The sequence below is a fragment of the Camellia sinensis genome, chromosome 15 (assembly GCF_055761805.1).
Source record: "Camellia sinensis isolate YWXY chromosome 15, ASM5576180v1, whole genome shotgun sequence".
NCBI lineage: Eukaryota > Viridiplantae > Streptophyta > Magnoliopsida > Ericales > Theaceae > Camellia > Camellia sinensis.
In genome coordinates this window covers 17,396,120-17,416,929 of record NC_138975.1, presented here as the reverse complement: position 1 = coordinate 17,416,929, position 20,810 = coordinate 17,396,120, and the positions used below count along the sequence as shown (strand labels likewise).

The 20,810-nt window shown below is 32.9% G+C and overlaps 1 protein-coding gene across 8 annotated transcripts; it reads right to left on the bottom strand.

Annotated features, from left to right (window-relative positions):
* Window positions 1-989: 989 nt before the first annotated feature.
* Window positions 990-11,383, bottom strand: LOC114315135 (putative leucine-rich repeat receptor-like serine/threonine-protein kinase At2g19230). 8 transcript variants are annotated; one of them, XM_082909812.1, is made up of 14 exons: window positions 11,113-11,264; window positions 10,950-10,968; window positions 8,252-8,780; window positions 6,533-7,017; window positions 5,748-5,886; window positions 5,589-5,660; window positions 5,231-5,302; window positions 5,076-5,147; window positions 4,829-4,995; window positions 4,526-4,731; window positions 4,299-4,425; window positions 2,644-2,706; window positions 2,362-2,551; window positions 990-1,734 (listed from the first exon to the last, which is right to left on the bottom strand). In XM_082909812.1, the coding sequence occupies exons 1-14, from the start codon at window positions 11,245-11,247 to the stop codon at window positions 1,293-1,295; spliced, it is 2,718 nt and encodes a 905-aa protein (XP_082765938.1). In that variant the 5' UTR covers window positions 11,248-11,264; the 3' UTR covers window positions 990-1,292. The 8 variants fall into 8 exon arrangements, with proteins under 8 accessions (XP_082765938.1, XP_082765939.1, XP_082765940.1 ...); XM_082909813.1 differs by having other exon boundaries at window positions 4,526-4,722; XM_082909814.1 differs by having other exon boundaries at window positions 8,417-8,780.
* Between the last annotated feature and the right edge of the window lie 9,427 nt (window positions 11,384-20,810).

The window sequence follows — 20,810 nt, the reverse complement described above, 5'->3', positions numbered from 1 at the left end:
CCAACACATGAGCTCCATGTGTGATGTAAAAAATTCACTAAAGATGCAAAAAATGAAAAATAAAAAACAAAAAAATTGAAATTTTTTTGTCTTTAGTGATTATTTTTTTGCCAAATTTATTCATAAATATTATTACATTATAGATGCACCTAAAAAAATAAAAGCAAATTTAACTAAAAAAGAAAAAAGTTTACTAAAAACAAAAAAAGAAAAGAAAAAATACTGACTCAAACGCCTGTATTGTCAGTTCTAAAATAAAAAGTTTACCATTGTTTTTTTTCATCTTTAGTGAACTTTTTTTTTTTTAAATTAAATTTGTTTTTAATTTTTTTAGGTGCATCTAAATCTAGATGCATGTATAATATAATAATGCTTATGAATAAATTTGAAAAAAAAAAATCACTAAAGACTAAAAAAAAATTCAATTTCTTTGTTTTCTATTTTCAATTTTTGCATCTTTAGTGAATTTTTTACATCACACATAGAGCTGTTGTGTTGATAATATGACAGATTCTGTTAGTTTTTTGAATGGATGCTAGTCTAAGAATAAAGTGGGAATGATTACAAACATTAAGGGCCAAAGTGAAAAAAATAAAACTTAGACCAAAATGAAAAAGATTGTAAACATGAAGAACCAAAGTAAAAAAAATAAAACTTAAAAGGCCAAAGCGAAAAATGGATGAAACTTTAGAAGACAGTATAATTTACCTTAGATTATATTATATTCTAATAATAATGAAGAAAACATAACACTACTATTAAAAATACGTAACATCACAGATTATTGTCACTTCAGAAATCATAAATTTTCGTAACATAATACTATCAAAAGATTGCACAACATTCTCCACAAAGATATAACATTTATCAAATATATATATAACAGCATATAATATGTATCCTTAAAGGGATGCACACATAACATTTCTCTTGAATCATATCGATGGAGATGGCAATGTAATTGACCCCACAAACCAAAACAACCGAGCTAGCAACAAACTTTTTTTTTCCCAATCAGTAGGAAATTATTTTCATATATCAACAGAATTACATCAAATTGGACAATCAATTATAGAAGTAAGTGCGACAATATATACTTGCAAATCCAACATCAACAACCGCAACAACATCAATATAATAAAAAACAGTACAATGAAGAATAAATAATAAGGGCCCGTAATAAGAAAAAATAATCAATCTTTGTTTTTAACAAGAATTGACTCCCTGAAATCTCAATTGAAATTCTGCAGGATTACCTTCTAAGACAACATCTTTTCTTTCCAGAACTTACTCTACCTTGCTTGTGGAAAGCTCATTGAAGATTCAAGATCCACAGAGGCAAAATTGTCAATTGCATTGCTTGATGTCATCCTGTTAGCTTCTGTCATGTCCAAATCTTTTCCACTCATGGCAACATGTATTTCCAAACACTCCTTCAATTCTCCGACTACACGACTCATGGTTGGCCTTTGGATGGAACTGGATGGTACGCATGCCATTGCAGTCTCTAAAGTTTTCCAAACAGAGTTACTGTCAAAATCCCCTTGTAACCTTGGATCGACAATGTTGCTAATTTCCCCTCTCTCAAGCATTGGCATAACCCATTGGACTATGTGAGTATTCTCATTGTCACAGCTTTTTATGATCGCAGGCTGGCCTGTGATCAATTCAAATAGAACAACACCAAAGCTATAGACATCACTTTTCTCAGTTAACCTGCTCGTAATATAGTACCTACAGGGGGAAAAAATGTTTATAAGTTAAACTTGTCATCCTTACAATTTACACAAAATCCCACTTCAGTCTCTCTGTTTCTAATTATGACAGTCAAAACAGTTGTAATCAAGTTGTAATCTCACTCGTGGTAATCTGTAAAAGAAGCGGGCATAAAATAGACACAATCATGTGCAGAGTGCAGTTGATTGCCATGTGGTTATTTCCATCAATTTCATAAACAAAGAGATTCATGACTAGGTGACATTGCAACTTGAACAGAAGTGAACGAATTTGACTGACACATTTGAAAATAAAGGATCTGGAGTGGGATTTTGTATAAAGTGCAAAGTGTAATTAACCGTCATAATATACAGAACAAAGAGATAAAAAAGTGTTTTAAAATAAACGAATCACAATAAGCCACATAAATCTGTATAACAATTCTGTACAAACTTTTTCTTTGTAAAGCACTACTTAAGAGAAAAAAAAATTGAAGGATAAAGGAAGTTGGACTTTTCCATCTGGAGATTCACTGGCTAATCATCAAGTTGTAGTGAACTGAATAGTAGATGTTCTACTAAAGATACAATCTCACTGTTACCTTCACAACAGACTATTTCACTGAGTTAATGGAGACTGACTTACTCTGGATCAAGATATCCAAATGTTCCAACAACTGCAGTTGATACATGACTTCCATCTTCAACGGGAAAGATTCTGGACAATCCAAAATCTGCAACTTTCGCTTGCAACTTCTCATTCAATAAGATGTTGGCAGTCTTGATGTCTCTGTGGATTATGGGTGGCTTGCAACCATCATGCAGATACTCCAATGCTGCAAATTTAGTTTCCAGATAAAATTGGTTTAACTTCAGTCAAAGCACTGAAAAAGAATTGTTTCATCTTGCCCAGCTGGTTACTACTGACCTTGTGCTGCGTCTATTGCTATTTGAAGTCTCTGTTCCCAGGTTAAGACAGCTCTTTTTTTGTCTGCAATTACAAGTCAATAATCTTAACCTTTCTGTCATACTTGTGAGAAAACAAAAAGGGTTTTCAACTCTTGACTCTAGAAATCATTGGACGGATCTAGGATTTTTGTCCAGTGAGCGCGAAATTTATCTAGAATCATTTACATGAAGTTGTTTCCTAATTGACAACAGAAATCAGTTAAAAATGAGAACTTAAATATTTGTTGATAAGATACAACATTTAAAGGATGTTATTTCTATTTATTTCTATGAAGGTGTCGTGTCGGACATTGACATGACACAACACTTACCAGGTACTTACCCAGTATGAGTATGTGTACCGGTATGGCTACTTGCATAGCAAGTATGTGAAATACATGTCCGGTATGCTAAATACTTTAGGTAATTCTCGAGTATGGAACAGGCACGGTATGGGTACGTTTTGGACACTTTTGTGGGTACTTTGGAGCATAAATATAGGGATACTAAAACAATTATATTGTACCTATTTTTAAAAACTTTAAACTAAAGGTATTTTTGCAGTTACCTAAAATATAAAAAATACTTAGTTATTTTTTTAACTATTACAATAATACTTCTTCTTCTTTTTCTTTTCTTTTTTTTTTTTTGCATTTGATTATTTAATTGTTATATATCATATACTACTACAAATTATTAAAAAAAAAAATGATAGACTAACTGAACCGTACTCATATCTTACTTTTTTTAGGCTTTGCATATCGTCATAGCTGTACCTGCACCCATGCTCTATGTTGTACGGACTCTTCAAAATAAATCAAATACTTGTGTCGGACACCCGACACTCGGACAAGGGTATAGGATATGTGTCGGATACTTTTCAACAGATACTTCTTATATTATATAATTGTATATAACACTATTATTATATGTACATATTGTTGTATTATTACTATAAATGTCATTTTGACGCTGCAAGTTACATATAGTACCATTTTATCTCACATACTAGATTAAAAATATAAAAATATGACATTTTTTGGCCGAGTCCACATACCCTTAAATTTATGATTTGATGAGTCCGACCTTTAAGTACATACCCGCACCCGACACCCGTACCCGAATCCATGTAGCATAGCCCATGCTTCCTAGCTTGTTGTCGGACAATTCTCAACACTTGTTGGACACATGTCCAAAAATGTTCTACTATTAAAAAAATATAAAATAAAATAAAAAGACTTTGACACGTTTTAGACATTTGGAGAACATGTGTCAGTTTCTTAGATAGACACGTGTATTATAAAAAACAAGTTTGAATAAAACTACTTAGAATCCAATATATATGACATAATAATTATTTATGTATGCAAATGTCATGAAATAAAATTTATAAAACTATATATTTTGTATCTCCCACATGTTGTCTTACATTTTTTAAAATTTGCGTCAGTGTGTCTGTCCATTCTTCTTAGGTATTAATTAAATGGTGTTATATATTTTTTTCCTTTGACTCAGACATATGTAAAATGATTCAAACTCAGAAATGGACAGGACTGATACAATAGAAAGGGCCAGTTCCAGTGCACGAGACCTCCTGCCACAAGAATATGCCAAAAGCAGGGATTTGTTAGTTACCTAATAAACATTCTTGTAAGTTGCCATTAATCATATATTCATATATGAGTGCTGTGTTTGAGCCTTCATCACAATACCCAATTAGGGCAGCCAAATTTCTATGATGGACAGTTGTTAAGAGCTCAGCCTGCAATCCAAAAATGAATACCAACTAGTGTGACAATTGAAAGCAATTTTTAGAATGTGTAAGAAAGAGTACTAAAATATAGAAGTGTCAAGAAGTTTGCCTCAGTCCAGAACTGTTCGGATCCCTGACTTGATGATCGAGAGAGCATTTTGACAGCAACTTCAGTGCCATCTTTCAAGTAGCCAAGATAAACTGTTCCGAATCCTCCTTTCCCGATTACCCTTTCGAAATTATTTGTAATACTCACAACCTCAGAGTATGAGAATCTTCGATTTTTCAACTTCAATGTCCTGCCTCCTACATTGCCTTTCAGGATACAAGTAAGACTTTAGGTAATTGAGAAAATAATTTCTTGAATGTAAACCAAATACCAGAATGAAGGAATATATAGAAAAACTATTACCTTTATGTTTTCTCCTCTTTAAGCTCCACAAGATAGCTATTGCACTTAAAAATACAATGGAGGAAACAACAGATGCAACTATTGCAGTAGTGCTCTGATTCTTCTTCTTCTTCTTTGTTGCTTGTTCGCAGGTGTCCGACCGACAGAGATTGGGATTGCCATCCGTACTACAACAAAACATTTTCTATGAATTATAGAATATTCATTCCAACATTCTTAATGAAACAAAGATGAGAACGAGTCACACATTAATAACAAGGAGGACTTCTCCATCAGAGCCTTGGGAACAGAACCTGTGAGATTGTTGCTTGTTAAATTCCTGAAAAATGCAAAACAAACAATGTCACATATTTTCTCTGCTTCAAGATTTAAACTTAGAAAACAAAATTTTCCATAACTTACAAAATCTCCAAAGCAGGCAGTTCTGATAGAAACTGAGGCACAGATCCAGTTAGGCTATTGTATGATAAATCCCTGCAAACAAACAAGCTATGCTGCTGGTTACCAGTATCATGAGAGGGAATCCTTCCCGTATAAATCTTTTTGTTCCTATTAGGGTGTTTTTTTTTTTTTTTTTGGATACTAAATTTGTAGAGGGCAAAGAAAATGAAAGAGAAATGAGAAATAAAGTAGAAGTTAATTTATTTTTTCTTTTAGGGAATGCCATAAGTTTTCCTCCTGTTGTTGCCAAAACTAGAACAGGTAATTTTAAAATGCTTAGATAGTTTAGAGTTGCATTGGTGAAGAAGAAAATACTTACAAATACTTCAATGATTTGAGACCAAAGAGAGCAGGAGCTATTTCCCCAGTCAAATCAGTAGAGGAAAGGTTCCTAAATGAAAGAAATGCAACTCCATTTAGAGATTATATGGATATGGTCGGTGTTGAAATATAGGCATAAAGATGGTAGGATACTCACAATGACGTAATTTTTGGTGAATTGTTACCATTGTAGCTGCAATTTACATTATTCCATGAAGAATTCATTGGCTTGCACGGATCTCCTTGCCAATTTTTCTTCACCCGATACGTCAATGAGATATTCACCATAGCATCAACTAATATTTTAGACGGTAAAAAGAGAATGATATGAAACAAGTTAAGCCGAATAGAGGAGAATGAAACAAGAACAGATGAAAAGCAGTATAGATGAGAAAAATTAACATGGCGTTTGTGCAAATTAATTTCAAAGGAGTGTTGATTTGTAAGAATTAAGAACCCGACACGGAGAAGTTATTACAAGCAATAAAATTCTGCAAAACAAAGAAACCTGTATGCTTGTCTACATCAGGGCCACGTCCAGAAATATAATGAGACCATAGAACTTTTTCCAGTACTAGAATAATACCCTATAACTCAAATGGAAAATGCCAAAGCATAAGAACCCAGTTGAGAACTACCTTGGCAACAAATTAACAAAAGTCTCAAATCATAATAATCCATAATTAGTACCAACCAAATTACTTTCAAATCTGGAAATCTTAATAGAAAGAAAGAATAAATTAAACCTTTTCATAGTTCTTTTTGAGTGATCATCACCTTTGCTAATGGCTGCATTACCTTGAATCCCAAACCACTCATCATGCTATTGCTAGTTGTAACAGTTGAATGCAATATAGAAATATATGCGAGAAAATGAAAAGAAGGTGAATCTGTAAGGTTTATATTTTCACTAAAATAGGCAAATATGGAATTAAAACGTACAATCTTCTGCGTCTGTAGGTAATTCTGACATATCTTTTTCCACGTAAACCTCCATGGCATTGAGGATGGGGGGAAGTGTTGATCTTTTTGTTCTTTCAATACTTAGCCATAGTTCTCCACTCGCACCTCCTTTAACGGGACTTTCTTTGCTGCTGGTATTTGTCTTCAGGTAACTAGGAACAACAGATTTGACCCAAGAGTTCCAATTCAGTAAAATGTCAAATTCCCTTACCGCATTATCCTGGAGTTTCTCTAGTTCACAGAAATGCAAGTAGACATAGAAACTAATGGAATTTGTACCACCCTGGTCCAAGTAGTATTGCAAGGGAAGACTAGCATTCAGTGGTTTAACAGCATGCTTCATGATTTTCTCTGGCAGTTTATAGTCATTATTGCTCAGGGAGTCAATTGGGAAAAATGTATCGATCTGCACCGAATTTGACCAGTTATAGGGAGTCCAAATGCGACCAAGTTCATCAATGTACCTGGAAGATTTTTGAATGAAAGAACATGTGTTAGTACAACAATGAAGTGAAGTCCCACATCGTTTGGGTACAAAAGTGATGTGTGGTGTACAACTGTGAGCTGTGTTACACGAACTCTTCCATTTCCTATTGGATATGACAAAGTTAAAGGTGTGGGATATGTGTTTGACACCTGTACCAAATTTAGATACTTGGATCCTCCAATTTTTTACCATGTTTGAAAAAGAAACTCATATTTGCTAGCAAAAAAACATTTCCAACCTCTCACATGGATGAGAGACAAAAACTCCATATTTTCTCTAAATTTTATTTATGGTAAATTACACTAAAGTTCCCTCTAGTTTGAGCAAAGTTTCGCTTTAGTTCTCGTAGTTTCAATTTCAACAATTTGAGTAGTACATTTCAGTTTTGTTGCAATGTGGTCCCCTCCATCACTAATTGTTAAAATTTTGAATTGCAAAACTAAATGAAACAAAGTGAAATTCAAAAAAAAACTATAAGGACCGCTGGTGTAATGAATAAACTACATTGGAGATTCCTATAGTTTCTATTGAATATAGGGACTGCTGGTGTGATGAATAAATTATATTGGTGGTCCCTATAATTTCTTTTAAATTCCACTTTGATCCCTCTAGTTTTGCATAGTCTTTTTCCGTTCAAAATGTTAACGGCGCATGATGGAGCAACAACATTGTAACAAAACTCTGAGTATGGGGGTTCAAATTGAAAATACAGAGAGTGAACTGACTTTTCGCTTAAACTACAGAGAATAATGGTGTAATTTGCCTTTCTATTTAATTTCAAGTATATTTTTACTTAATTTACATCTTATCTAAGAATATTATACAATATGTAATATATGTGTGTGTGTGTGTGTGTCCATGACATGCCCTCGTACCTATATCCCACTTTTGGATACATATCTCCTAAAATTTAATTTGAACATGAACCCGCATCTAATACTCATATACAAGTCCATGTAACACAGAGCGTGAGGCACTCTCACCTCAATATAACTAGTTGAGCTTTACTCAAGATCATGTGTGTCCCTGGCCTGCATGCTGCCGGTTGCTACCAAGTGAGCACCTTGCAAGCATGAGTGCATCCTCCCCTCAATACCTAACTTTTGAGGTTGAGTTCTATCCAATAATGTGTGACAAGTATGAATGGTACTTTTAAAATAATCATTAGTAGTTTTGTAATCAAACACATTTTGTCATCGAATGACACTTACTCTCCATATGAACCCATATATTTCCGCTCATAGGGTACCATGCCTCCAGACTGGGACTTGTAGATGGAATTATTCAAATGCTTCAGCTCTAGTGCAGATATGAAAGGTGTTCCAAGACCAATGTCTATTACGCAAACATGTATATAATTTGTTGAGGCTACATACATGATCTCCTTTGTGACGACTTCAGAATCGTCCAAAAACTGGACTCTGTCCCAGAGATTAACGCCAATATACATATCAAACCTTGGTCTGTTTTTCTTTCCATCATAATTGCCATACAAGAACCAAGCTCTCATCAAATAGTTATTGTTTTTGCCTTGTTGAGGTCTCAAGGTGTAACAGCTCCTGATTCCTTGAGGAAAGCTTCTGAGATTGGCCAGCCGCCGATCAAGATTTCCTGTTTTGTACTCAGCTGATATGTCACTATTTATACCATTGTCCACAAAGTTTGCATCAGAACTGTAATATATGTTTGTTGTCTCATCAGTGTAACCATCTGGTATTCCACAATCTATGCTTATGAAACCTTTCACAATTCAACAACCAAAAAAAATTGTCAGCAAGTAAAAATTTTGCAACCAAATTGTTGATATTTTTTTTTTGGGGGGGGGGGGTTAAGTAAAATACTTTATTGAAAAAGCATCAAGATGATGCAAGGAATACAAATCACCGAAAATAATGAAGAAACTAAAACCTCCTAACCAATAATATTATCCAAAAATCTAAGAAAACGAATAAATCTGGATCCACCATTTTCTCCAACCAATTATACAAACTAACTAACAAACGATTCTCAAGCCACAACACCGAATGGTTAATCTCTTGAAACGTACGTCGATTCCTCTCCAACCAAACCAACCACATCAAGCAAAAAGGCACCACCAAACAAATTTGCTGACGTCCATGCCCAATCCGAGCGCCACACCAACTCTACAGCATCTCCAACACCCTCCTCAGCTGCACCCAAACATAGAACAAATAAGCCCCCAAAGCTGAGACACTACAGCACAATGAAGAAACAAATGATCCACTGATTATGTATCGGCACAACATAGACAACACCGATTCACTAATACATGCCCCCGACGAACTAAGTTGTCATTCCAAAGCAGCCGTCCACAAGAAGAAAACCACCTTAGACGGAACAACCGGCACCCAAATACTCCTCCAAGGAAATACCCCTATCACTTCCCCCACCAAGCTCCGATAAAAGGATGAAACAAAAAATTGTCCTTTAGTGTCCGAAACATTCCAAACCACCACATCCTCCCCCTTACTTGTGAGGCCCAACCCATATAAAAAATTGAACTTCTCCTCCAACTTGTCGCTGCAATTGAATATCCCAAACCACCACCACCCCATTCCCCAAACAATCAGCAACAGTAACCTCCCGAGTCAAAACAATCCCAAAAATCAACGGGAAACTCACCTCCAACACAACATCCCCACACCACCTATCCTTCCAAAACCGAACCTTCTACCCATTCCCCACCTGAAAATTGTTGATATATTTTGGCATATGGTATGGCTCTAAAACATAAAACTAGGACTAACATTTAACAGAGCATCTCATAAAATTCAGCCATATTCAGCCATATTAGATATGGTTGATTACAGAGAAAGATGAAAATTGAATAGGACTAACACATCTCGATAGTGTTCAAACAACACTGGCCCAAAACTCACAACAAATAAAAACGAGGAACAATTTGAACTGAAGAAAAAGGGGGGAATTTTTATTCTTAATGAGAGAAAGTGAACATTAACACTACCATTCAAATATGTCTTTAGTAGTTGTGTCATTGCCTGTTGTATTGAAATTGTTGATGATCCAATGTTGTCCTCTTTGAGGTGAGCTCTCTAATCTATCTATGTATATATACATTGAAATCCTCAAGATTTACTAATATATTGAATTTAATGTTTGAAATTTGAATATGAAATTAGTGTTAATTGATTTCGTTGAATTGTGTATGATTAATTTGTTTAAATTTTAGTTTGTTGAACTCCATCATATACAAATTTGTTTGGTTGTTGAGTTTGATAACATTGATAATGAATATTCAACGATTTAAGAATATGAAAACTCATCAAGGGTACTGTAAAAGTCCATGTATAATGTATCTGCATGTTTGTTTTGTCACTATACTATATCCATGTATGAGGTATCTACATTTTTGTTCCCTTTCAAAACGATAGTATAATTATATCATAATTCTCTTTTATTTACAAATTGAGAAGTTTAAATTTGTAGATTTTTTGAAAATAAATCATGTATATTATTACAATGAAGTCAAATGAATCATCATTCATTACAACATAAATCACAATTACATATAAACTAGCAAAGTGGGAAAGAGACCTCAAACTGGAATCAAAATAAAATGAAATAGAATGATTATTCCTTTAACCTCTCTGGTATGATGATTCCAACATAATAAATTAACAATGAATGATGATTTTTTTTTTTTTTTTTTGGTGGTTCACTGGAAACAAAGTGAAATGAAATAATTGGTTCTAGTGAACCAAACTCTACCCAAGTCAGGCTAACCCCAATGATTTTAGGGTTTAGGGTTTATTCTTCATGATAAATTGAAATAGAACTTTTTTATATAAAAAATAAAAAATAAATATAATTAACACAGACGAGAGTTTTTTTATGAAAACATTGTTAAAGGTTGGAAAAATGGCAAACCAGATTTGTCCTGGGGTTCCTGCCCATGAAGTGGAATCGCGAGAAACAAACAACCCAGAAGCAAAGCAAAGAAGAAATCCATTAAAACACCGTTAACCCTTCTCTCTGGAGTCATCATTGTAAATGGAAGTACAAGCATAGAAAATGTACAAGTTGGAATCACCTGCTGTGTAGTGGTTGATTTTTCCGTGTGAGCTTCTTCTTCTTCTTCTTCTTCTTCTTCTTCTTCACGCGCTGATGAATTGACTATTCCAGACTTCTGGATGAGGGTTTGGGTGGGAAAATTAATTAAAAACATATAATGGAATTTCTCATTTATTTATTTATTTTCTCAATAAATAATAATTATATGTACGAGACATACTATAAGCAAGTAATAGGCTATTTTATTTTTTATTTTTTTGAAAAATTATAAAATATCTATTTCTAACTTTGTGTAAGTATGAGAGGTCTAAGATTTTTTTTTATTAGTTAAGATTGTTCAATATTTTTGTACAAAAAAATTGACTTAGAGAAATTCTACCTGACTCAGAAAAATTTTGACTCTGACTCAAAAAAATTTCAATTTTTACAAAGAAATTTCAAAATTTCTCCAGTATGATCACAGATAAATTTCTCTAAGTCGGGTCAAATTTCTTTGAGTCAAATTTTCTCTGTAAAAATGTTGAGAAACCTTAACTACTATAAAAATAATTTCTTTGAGTCAAATTTCCTATATCTTATAAAATCTGAATATCATAGATCTTAAAAACAATTTTCTTATTTTTTCCCAGCTTCTTATAAAAAGTAAAAAAAAAATAGTAATTAAAATAACTAAGTCCAAGTCTAATAATCAATCAACTCCTAACATATAATCTTTATAATAGGAGAGAAATAAATAACATCTCTAAAGTTATGTTTAGTTTGTGGATTTCGTGAGAGAAAGGGAAATAGATACGTAGCCATTGTGGAATATAAGAAAAAAATACTATAGATAATTACATTTACCGTTATAAATAAAACTTATTAGAAGAACTTACGTATTACGCCAAAACAGGACATTAACGGCGATTTTTTTAACAGCGGTAACGAAAACCGTCGTTAAAGGTACTATTAACGACGGTAACGAAAACCGTCGTTAAAGGTATCATTAACGGTGATTTTGTTACCGCCGTTAAAAAACCCGCCGTTAATGCCCACTTTTAACGGCAGTAACAAAACCGCCGTTAATGCCCAATCATTACCGCCATTAATGACAGCGGTCTTTGCCGGCGAAACTCCGGCGAGCTCCAGCGAAACCATCTACAATAAAGTAAAAGTAATGTTTAAATATTTATTTAGGGAATACATTTCATGAAGAGTGGCTATGGTAGAGTGGTTAGTGTGGGTGGATGAGAGGTTGAGGGTTCAAGACTTGGGGAGTGCAAGAAGAAATAATTATTTTTTAAAAAATTTGAACCTATTTACGGCGGTAAAAAACCGCCGTTTTTGGTCCTATGTTACCGCCGTTTTTGGTTGACTTTTAACGACGGTAATTTACCTTTTTACGACGGTTGTACTTTTTCCGACACGCGCATAAACGGCGGTAACAAAACCGCGTGTTAACGACGGTTTTACAGCCTTTCACGGCGGTAAAAAACCGCCGCTAAAGCCCAATTTTGACATAGTGCGTATACTTTTCAAAGATGGAATAAAAATTTAAGACTTTTTTGAAATAAAATTTTAATTAGATAGAGTCTTTTACTAATTTATAATACTTGTGGACTTATATTTTAATTTTATAATCTTTTCAAGAACTAAATAAATTTGAATCAAATACTTTAATAACTTAATAGATTCAATCGATGGTTAAGCGACTAAATAAATTTTGATTTATATACTTTAAGGATCTAGTAAACTCAATCGATAGTTCATGAACAAAAATAGATAATTTGATGATAATTTAGGAATTACGAAAGTTGAACATTTATTTTATTATTAAAAAAAAAAGAGAACAATCAAAATTTTTTGGGTGCAAAATAGTAAAAAAATACTAAAAAATAGTTCAAAAAAGTGTCCAAACCAATGAATTCCAAATTGTCAAACCAATCTACATTTATTCGCCAACTCACACAACCTAGCTTAATTTACATTCGCTAATTAAGCAGACGAAGGCAAATAAATTTTTTTCAATCCATCCAAATTTAGACTAATGACGGCTAAGAGGCCGCTCAAGCCGACTTGATTCATGAGTTTCCCTAAAATATTTAACATTTTTCATGAAAATGGTACGTACCCTTGTTTGGTTAAGTTTTCAAATTTTTAAAAATAATTTATAAATTAATTTGATAAAAGTAAACATCAAAAAAATTATTTATAAATTTTTTTAAATTAGTTACTCCAAAAAAAAAAATCATATTATGAAAATTTGACCAAACCTTGAAGACCCAACCCTTTCTAAAAAAAGACCTTAGACCTAACACACAAGTAGTCTTTTGCGGCTCAACTTACCTAATTTAAGTATGAAAATCTTTGGCAAATATTGACCCAACTCATTGGGCTTGGAATGGGCCATCAAACACTGATAACTGAATCAGAAAGCAGGCCCGGCCCTGCCCTAAGGCAGGTACGGCCCTGCCCTAAGGCAGGTAAGGCCTGTGTCTTAGGTTCCATATTTTGGCCTAAAAATAGGGTCCCTAAATTTAAAAAATTATTCTAGGTTCAACTTTTTTTTTTTTTTGGTTTTAAGATCAATTTAAAGGGCCCCAAATGTTTTATTGGGCTTATGTATAATTTAGCCCATATTTATTTATAAATGTGTTTGGCCCATATTTATTAAAATGAAAATATATAAATAAATAAATAAAAAACAATAGGGCCCCTAAATTTGGTAAAACATATAAACATATATAACATAGGGCCCCTAAATTTGGCCCAAAAATAGGGCCCTTAAATTTGATAAAATATTATAGGCTCAATGTTTTTTTTTTTTTTGGTTTTAGGATCAATTTAAAGGGCCCCAAAATATTTTTTGGGGTCCTTGTATGATTTACTCCATATTTATTTATAAGTGTAGTTTGGTCCATATTTATTAAAATGAAAATATATATTAAAAAAAAAGTGTTTGGGCTCAAAAAAAATAATACATACAATATATAGGTCCTATTTTTTTTTTTTTTTACCTTCTTTATCTATTAGATTTTAGTGGAATAAATAATTTTGCTCAAATTTTTTTACCTAGGTCTTTATCAATTTTAATTGAATAATTTTTTCCTAATTTTTTTGTTCTAATTTTGTTTTATTAAATTATTTTATTTATAATTGTAATGATTATATGTGTAGGTAAATTTTTTTATGGTTACAAACAAATAAAAAAATTGTAACTTATCGTTTTATTCATAAAAAAATTTTCAATATAAAAGGGGCCCCATTTCCGAAATTCGCCTTAGGCCCCAACGAACTCAGGGCCGGCCCTGTCAGAAAGGTCGTATGCTTGAACCCACATTAACAACAAGCCCAATATTGGGGGAAACAGTGTCAACTAGGGGTGCATAATACCGCCGAAACCGTCAAAATCGTACTGAATCGCACCGTCAAAGTAAATTTGTTATTATTTATCAATCGAATCGCCGATTTTTGGTAAGAAAAATGACAAATTCTAGTGACACTTTTATCAATCTGTCGGTTCTATTTTTCTTCCAAACCGCACCGACCCGCACCGCTATTAAATCATTTTTATAAGATTCTAAAAATTCTTTTTTACTTAAGTTTGCTTGTTGTTCTATACCTTAGAATATAGTATTACATTACTACTCGAGGGGAATTCAAGATGTCAGTAATCCAAAATAAAGTTGGATTTCAATTCACTTTTCAATCTTTTTTTTTTCTGGCTATGTTACAAACTTGCATCAGCTCACTTTTCAATCTAAATACTTTTCAACAGTAAACATTTTCAATATATTGTAAATCCTGAATGATATTAATTTTATGTATTGTATTTGATCATTGTAGTTTCCACAGATGCTTGTAATGAACTGATGACATAATCGTTGATATTATTATGTTGTTGCTACACTTGCTGCATCAGAAGAAAGCTTTGCAAGATGCTTAACATTACGGTATCTCTCGTCTTTTTTTTACTCTTTGATTTAAGTTTTGTAATTTGAATTATATTTTTTATAAACTGCCAATCAGTTCGAACCGCCAAAGAAAATCCGCCATTATTTGCCAACCAAACTGCTGATTTTTTATAAAAAAAATGACAAATTTTAGTAGCACTTTTATCAATCCGCCATCCGCCATACGATTTCTATTTTTTTCTCAAACCGTACCGACCCGCACCGCGCACATCCCTGTCAACTAGCCCAAATATGTCTGAAGTTAACTTACCAATGCCATTAATGTTTCAATCAGGCTAATTATGGCTACTAATTTTGAGAAATTTTAAAATACAAATTAATCAAGAGGCTCACTAGATTATTATTGGAAAACTTAAAAAATGTAGAATATAATAATAAAAAGTTTCTATTTATTATCAAAATATATTTTTAAAAATTATTTTTGATTTCTCAAAAAATAAAATTACATGAAAAAAAAAATATATATATATATATATATATTTATTTCTTTCATTAAATTAATTTTTTATTCAAAAAAATTTTGAAATAAATTTTCAAAAATCAAATCAAACGGGGCCATCATATTTCATGTCATACCAAAACAAAAAATAAAAAAAATTGAAACAACGCATGTCCGGCTAAACAAAGGCAACCGATGATATTACATCAGCAAATCAATCATGGCCGTTTTTCTTTGACTTTAAGCAAGGCCGTTCAGTCACTGTATTCTTTGAGTTGGTTTTTGCACCGTGCCCTAATAGTATTGTGATTGATTAAGTTAGTAAAATTTATGAATTTTTATTAAGTGATTAAAAAATATAATAAATTATAATTGGTGAAAAGTATAACCACGAAGCATTCTAAACTAGTCAATAAATTTGCCCTTCACACTAGTGTTTTTCTTTTTTTAAATAAAAAAAAAATAGTATGAATTCCTTAAATTTTACTCTTTTCATCTCAATTTATTTATTCTTTATAGAAAATTTAATTTATTAAGAAGACATGCAATTATTATATTTTAATTCAAATTTTAAAATATTATTTCCACCATTGCTCTTATATTTGAAATTTAAAATGTGTTTATAATGATTTGTAATAAACAATTTTCAAAATCTATTAATATCCTAAAATAGAAAGTGGATAAATATTTTGAGACAAACTAAACTGAAAAAGTGAACCAATAAAATAAGACGGAGGAAGTATTTTAAAAGTAAATGTAGTGTTAATTTAAGTAAGATATGAGTTACATTTATTATGATAATAGACCATTTTTTTTTTTTTGGAATAATTTTCTAAGTTTAAAATAGTACTAAAAGGATCAAAGAAAAATATCACATCAGTAGAGTTTTGTAAAAAGAATAATACTTGATAGCTCGAAATTCGGTGGTTCGAATTGGCTCGAAATCCAAAACGATATCATTATGGGTTTCTTTTTCTTTCTTTTTTTTCCTTCTTTTTCTTGCTTTTCAAATCAGAACACAGAGAGACAGAAAAAGAGAGAGAGAGAGAGAAGGAGAAAAGAGGAAGAGAGAAGGAAGAGGGAAGAGGGAGGGGCTGCGACCACCATTGTCACCGCTACACCACTCCATCACTACCACTGCTGCGACCACCACTGTGAGTGTGTGTGTGTTTCATGGATTTGGCTTCCAGATCTGTGTGTGTGTGTGTATGTGTGTGCGTGTTTGATTTGTGTATGTGTTTGTATGTGGGTTTGATTTTCCAGATGTGTGGGGGGGGGGGTGATTTGTGTGTTTCATTGATTTGTGTGGGTTTCTTCTTCTTCTTCTTCTTCTTCTGTATGATGTGTTGGCTGTTGATGATGAAGATGATGATAATGGGGTGTTGATGATGATGTGTTGTTTGTTGATGATCTCCTCTTCTCTTATTTCTTCTTCTTCTTCTTCTTCTTCTGCTTTTTTCTTTTTTCTTCTTTAAAGTTATTGAAAAGGATGAAGAAAAAGGGCAAAAAAAAAACCCCAGAACGACGTCGTTTTGAAAGTTCGAGCCGCTCGAGCCACGGAAAATTCAAGCTACGTAACGGGATTGTTTGTAAAAGTAATAACAAATCAATGAGAAATTTTATAAATATTAATAATGTAAATTATAAATTCTTTCATAAATATATATGTATATTGGGGCATATTTTCATAAATCTATTTTCACCTACTTATGTTTCATCTAGTTTACATTATTTTCTTATATTTCAATAAGTTCTATGGGTGACATAGTTACCAAAATATCTATAATAATATTCACATTTACAGTGCGAATGTTTCGTGATGTGAATGTTCACACCGTTAATGTGAATGTTCATATCATCAATGTAAATGCTAACATGCCAATGTAAATATTCATATTATCAATGTGAACATTCACATTGTTAAATATGAATATTTAAATCAACAAATTACTAACCATTCAAAAAATATTAATAAATGTAGAAATATCCATAAAATATTTTAAATATAAAAATTAGGATTTGATAGATCAAATATTCAAATAATAGGATTTATTAAAATAAAAAAATATTTTATGAACTAATTGAGATATAAATACTTGAAAAATAATTTTTAATAAATCTCCCACACATAAATGTATATATATATTGATTTCCGCTGGGGGTAATTATTCAAAAATAAAAATAAAATGAGATGGCCTCTCAGGATTGGCCCATCTGAAAGGTACATAGCTGTCCTCAACAAAAGACAACTATTATTACATATATATATATATATATATATATATATCAAAACCGTTTTATATGAGTTGAAATCTTCTACGTGTGAGAGCCAACTAACAAGACAAAGTATATTTGTATTGACAGTACATAAAAAAGTTTTATTTGTAAACACACACGCAATGTATTTTGCTGATTTTTTAGACTACTTTGAAATGTACCCAACAACCCAACTTGGATGCAAAACAAAGACCAAATAGCTAATTCCAACCTGAGAGAGAGATCTGGGCTTCTTTTCACAACTGAATTCCTAAATTTAGCAAACAATTCCAACTTCCCCCCCCCCCCCCCCCCCCAAAAAAAAAAAATTAATAAATAAATAAATAAAATTGCAAGTTACAAGATAAAGCCAAAGACAAAGAAAATACCAAATTGTCAAAAGTTCATCATCAACCCACATGATGATCATCATCAAGAAGAATGTATGAATAAAACAAATTCATATGAATAATGTTATACAAAACCTTTAGGTTTTAGAGGAGTTGTGGGTTTGAGTCTATAAAAAAGTACTGAATATCTAGTTGCGCTAAGTTAATATAATAATTCACTAACATCTTGCCAGGTGGTAAAACTAGATAACATCTTGTCAGGTGGTAAAACTAGATGATCGATTCACGAAAAAGACTTTTTTTTCTTTCATATTTTAGACCTCAACTTCATTGAACATGTTACTACTGTTAGAAAAAAATTAGTACCAAATTATCTGAAAAATATAATTTAAAATTATGTAAACGGTTTTTGTACAAAATCAAAATTGGAATAAATTAACATAATAATGTAACAAAACTTACAATATATAAATAGATAAAACCTGATCAAGTCGAGTATGTAACACTCTTTTCTTAAGACAGATTCGTCCTCCTACCGGTGCTTAGGATTTAATAGACGTCTATCTCCCAAGATACAACGATCAATATCTTATACTAGCAGCACTACTGTTGCAAACCTGGCGAACTTCGCTGTGCATGTACTCTCTTTATAGGAAAATTAGATTAAAAAAATATGAAGAATAAATGTAAAGTGAAGAAGAAAATTGTCATTCTCTATATCAAATTGAACTGAGAGAGATAGAATATATAGATTCTTCCATGACTCTTTGGAAATGTTGTGACCCTTCAAAAGGATACACTCTTTCATCTCAAGAGTCACAACCATTGGAGTAAATTGTAATTCAAATTTTCTAACAATCCCCTACATGAATGAAATTTACGGAAAGAACATGCAACAACATGCATACAAAGAGAGAGAACATTAAAGAAATACCCTGCATCGGGATAGGCATCTTTTGGCTTTAAACCTTCCATAGTGAAAGCCTATCAGACTTACTAGCTAATCAGTAGACGTGATGCCTTGAACTGTTCAGCCGTTTGTGTAAGTCAAAACAATAGAATTCACACAAAATATCTCTAGACATAATTTAGTTCTCACGGTTGTACTCGTTTTGGCCTTGGGCATCTCCTGGTATTTTATGAGTGCTTTAGAGAATTTTGCCTTATCAATTCTCATAGAAGCAACCCCTTCACACTCATATAGGTGATCCTTATTTCGAGTCTCTTAAATACTCTTCTTGAAAGATACCCCTCTAGGATTTTCAAGATATAAGTAATCATTAAAAACATAGCTTACCCTAAGTCCCCTATATGCAGCACATGTTGTAGATATCATTCTCATCATAGGAATGAATAGGAGATAGACTTCTTTAGTGATTTCTAGTAAGCCACACATAACTTAGTTTTCCCTTTGAACTTAGTTCTTGGGATAGTCATCTAAGTAGGGTTACTATTATGTTGATTCTGATATAATAGGCTTTAATTACATTCCCCTCGATGAACTTTTCCTCATTTGCTCTCTGATCAAACTTTTTTATTTAACGGCCGCTATTTTTTCGTTTGACCTCCTTAGTCATATATCACTGAGTAATTTGTGGATCCACTATATTATCCTTAGACAAATGCACAACTGAAAACAAATGTCCTACGGTATTAAGTCTTTGATTACATCAAGACTTACCGTTACTCTATGTCACTCCCATTTTTCCAAATCTAAATAATAAACATAGAGGTGTTCCTTAGGAGTTAATGAAACCATTTTGCTTCTACTTCAACTTTGTCCTATAAAAAGAATTGAGATTCTTTGTGGACCTATTATCGGAACTGAGAAGGTAATTTATACTTATAAATTGGGCCGAGCTGGGTAATGGGCCGTTATGGGCCATATTGCGAAGGGCTGAGTAAAAAGGCTATGAAGTTACTCCGGCCTAAGAGAGGTGTAAAGTTACTCCGGCCCAAGAGAGGTGTAAAGTTACTCCGGTCCGCGAGAGACCTGAAGTTACTCTGGTCCCAAAGAGTTTACGGTAAGTTTGGTCGTCACTCACAAAGTTATCCCGGTTTGGACCGGAATATTGGTTATTTCGGTCTAGACATACCATGGTTAGCATTAAAAAGAGCCAAGGTAAGAGCAGTGAATGGAAGAGCCGAGCTAATGTTACCTCGGTCTAGTCTGCGGCTTAGCATAGCCATGCTTACCTTGGTCATGTTGAAGTCTGACCATGGTAGAACCATCTCACTTGGTTTATGCAGTGAGGGGGGTGTTGAAGGATAGGCATTATCTTTCAGGAGTATGAATCCTAGGAGGACTCTACATGGAGGAGTAAAAGTCTTACTAGGATTGTGCCACGCAGAACCTATAAAAGCTTACAACATCACCTATGGAGAGGTAATACAACTTTGATTCCTGAATACACAGAGCTTTTGTCTACTTGTCTATTTTGCTGACTTAGGCATCGGAGGGTTTTCCGGCACACACCCGCCGGCTAGCTCATCTTTGTGTTTTCAGGGAGTAAAGCGACAACGTTTTAAGGAACGCGGACTTGATCAACAGGACTATATGAGAAGGTTTATTTCTTTCCCGTACAATTGGCGCCGTCTGTGGGAATTTAGACAAGAACAAAACCTCTTGATCAAGTTTTTCCTCTTTAGAAGCAATGGCGCACAATGAAGATTTGCCGCAGTCCGCCATCGACGGACAAACACCAGAGGGGGGTGCCAG

What these genes read in the sequence shown, in the direction of transcription:
- LOC114315135 (XM_082909812.1), bottom strand. Translation starts at nt 11,247, where the DNA reads ATGTTTTTAATTAATTTTCCCACCCAAACCCTCATCCAGAAGTCTGGA. An exon ending in CTCAAATCATTGAAGTATTT is followed by an intron (nt 5,303 to 5,588) that starts GTAAGTATTTTC and finishes GTTTGTTTGCAG; the next exon opens with GGATTTATCATACAATAGCC. An exon ending in TTTGGATATCTTGATCCAGA is followed by an intron (nt 1,735 to 2,361) that starts GTAAGTCAGTCT and finishes TTCCCCCTGTAG; the next exon opens with GTACTATATTACGAGCAGGT.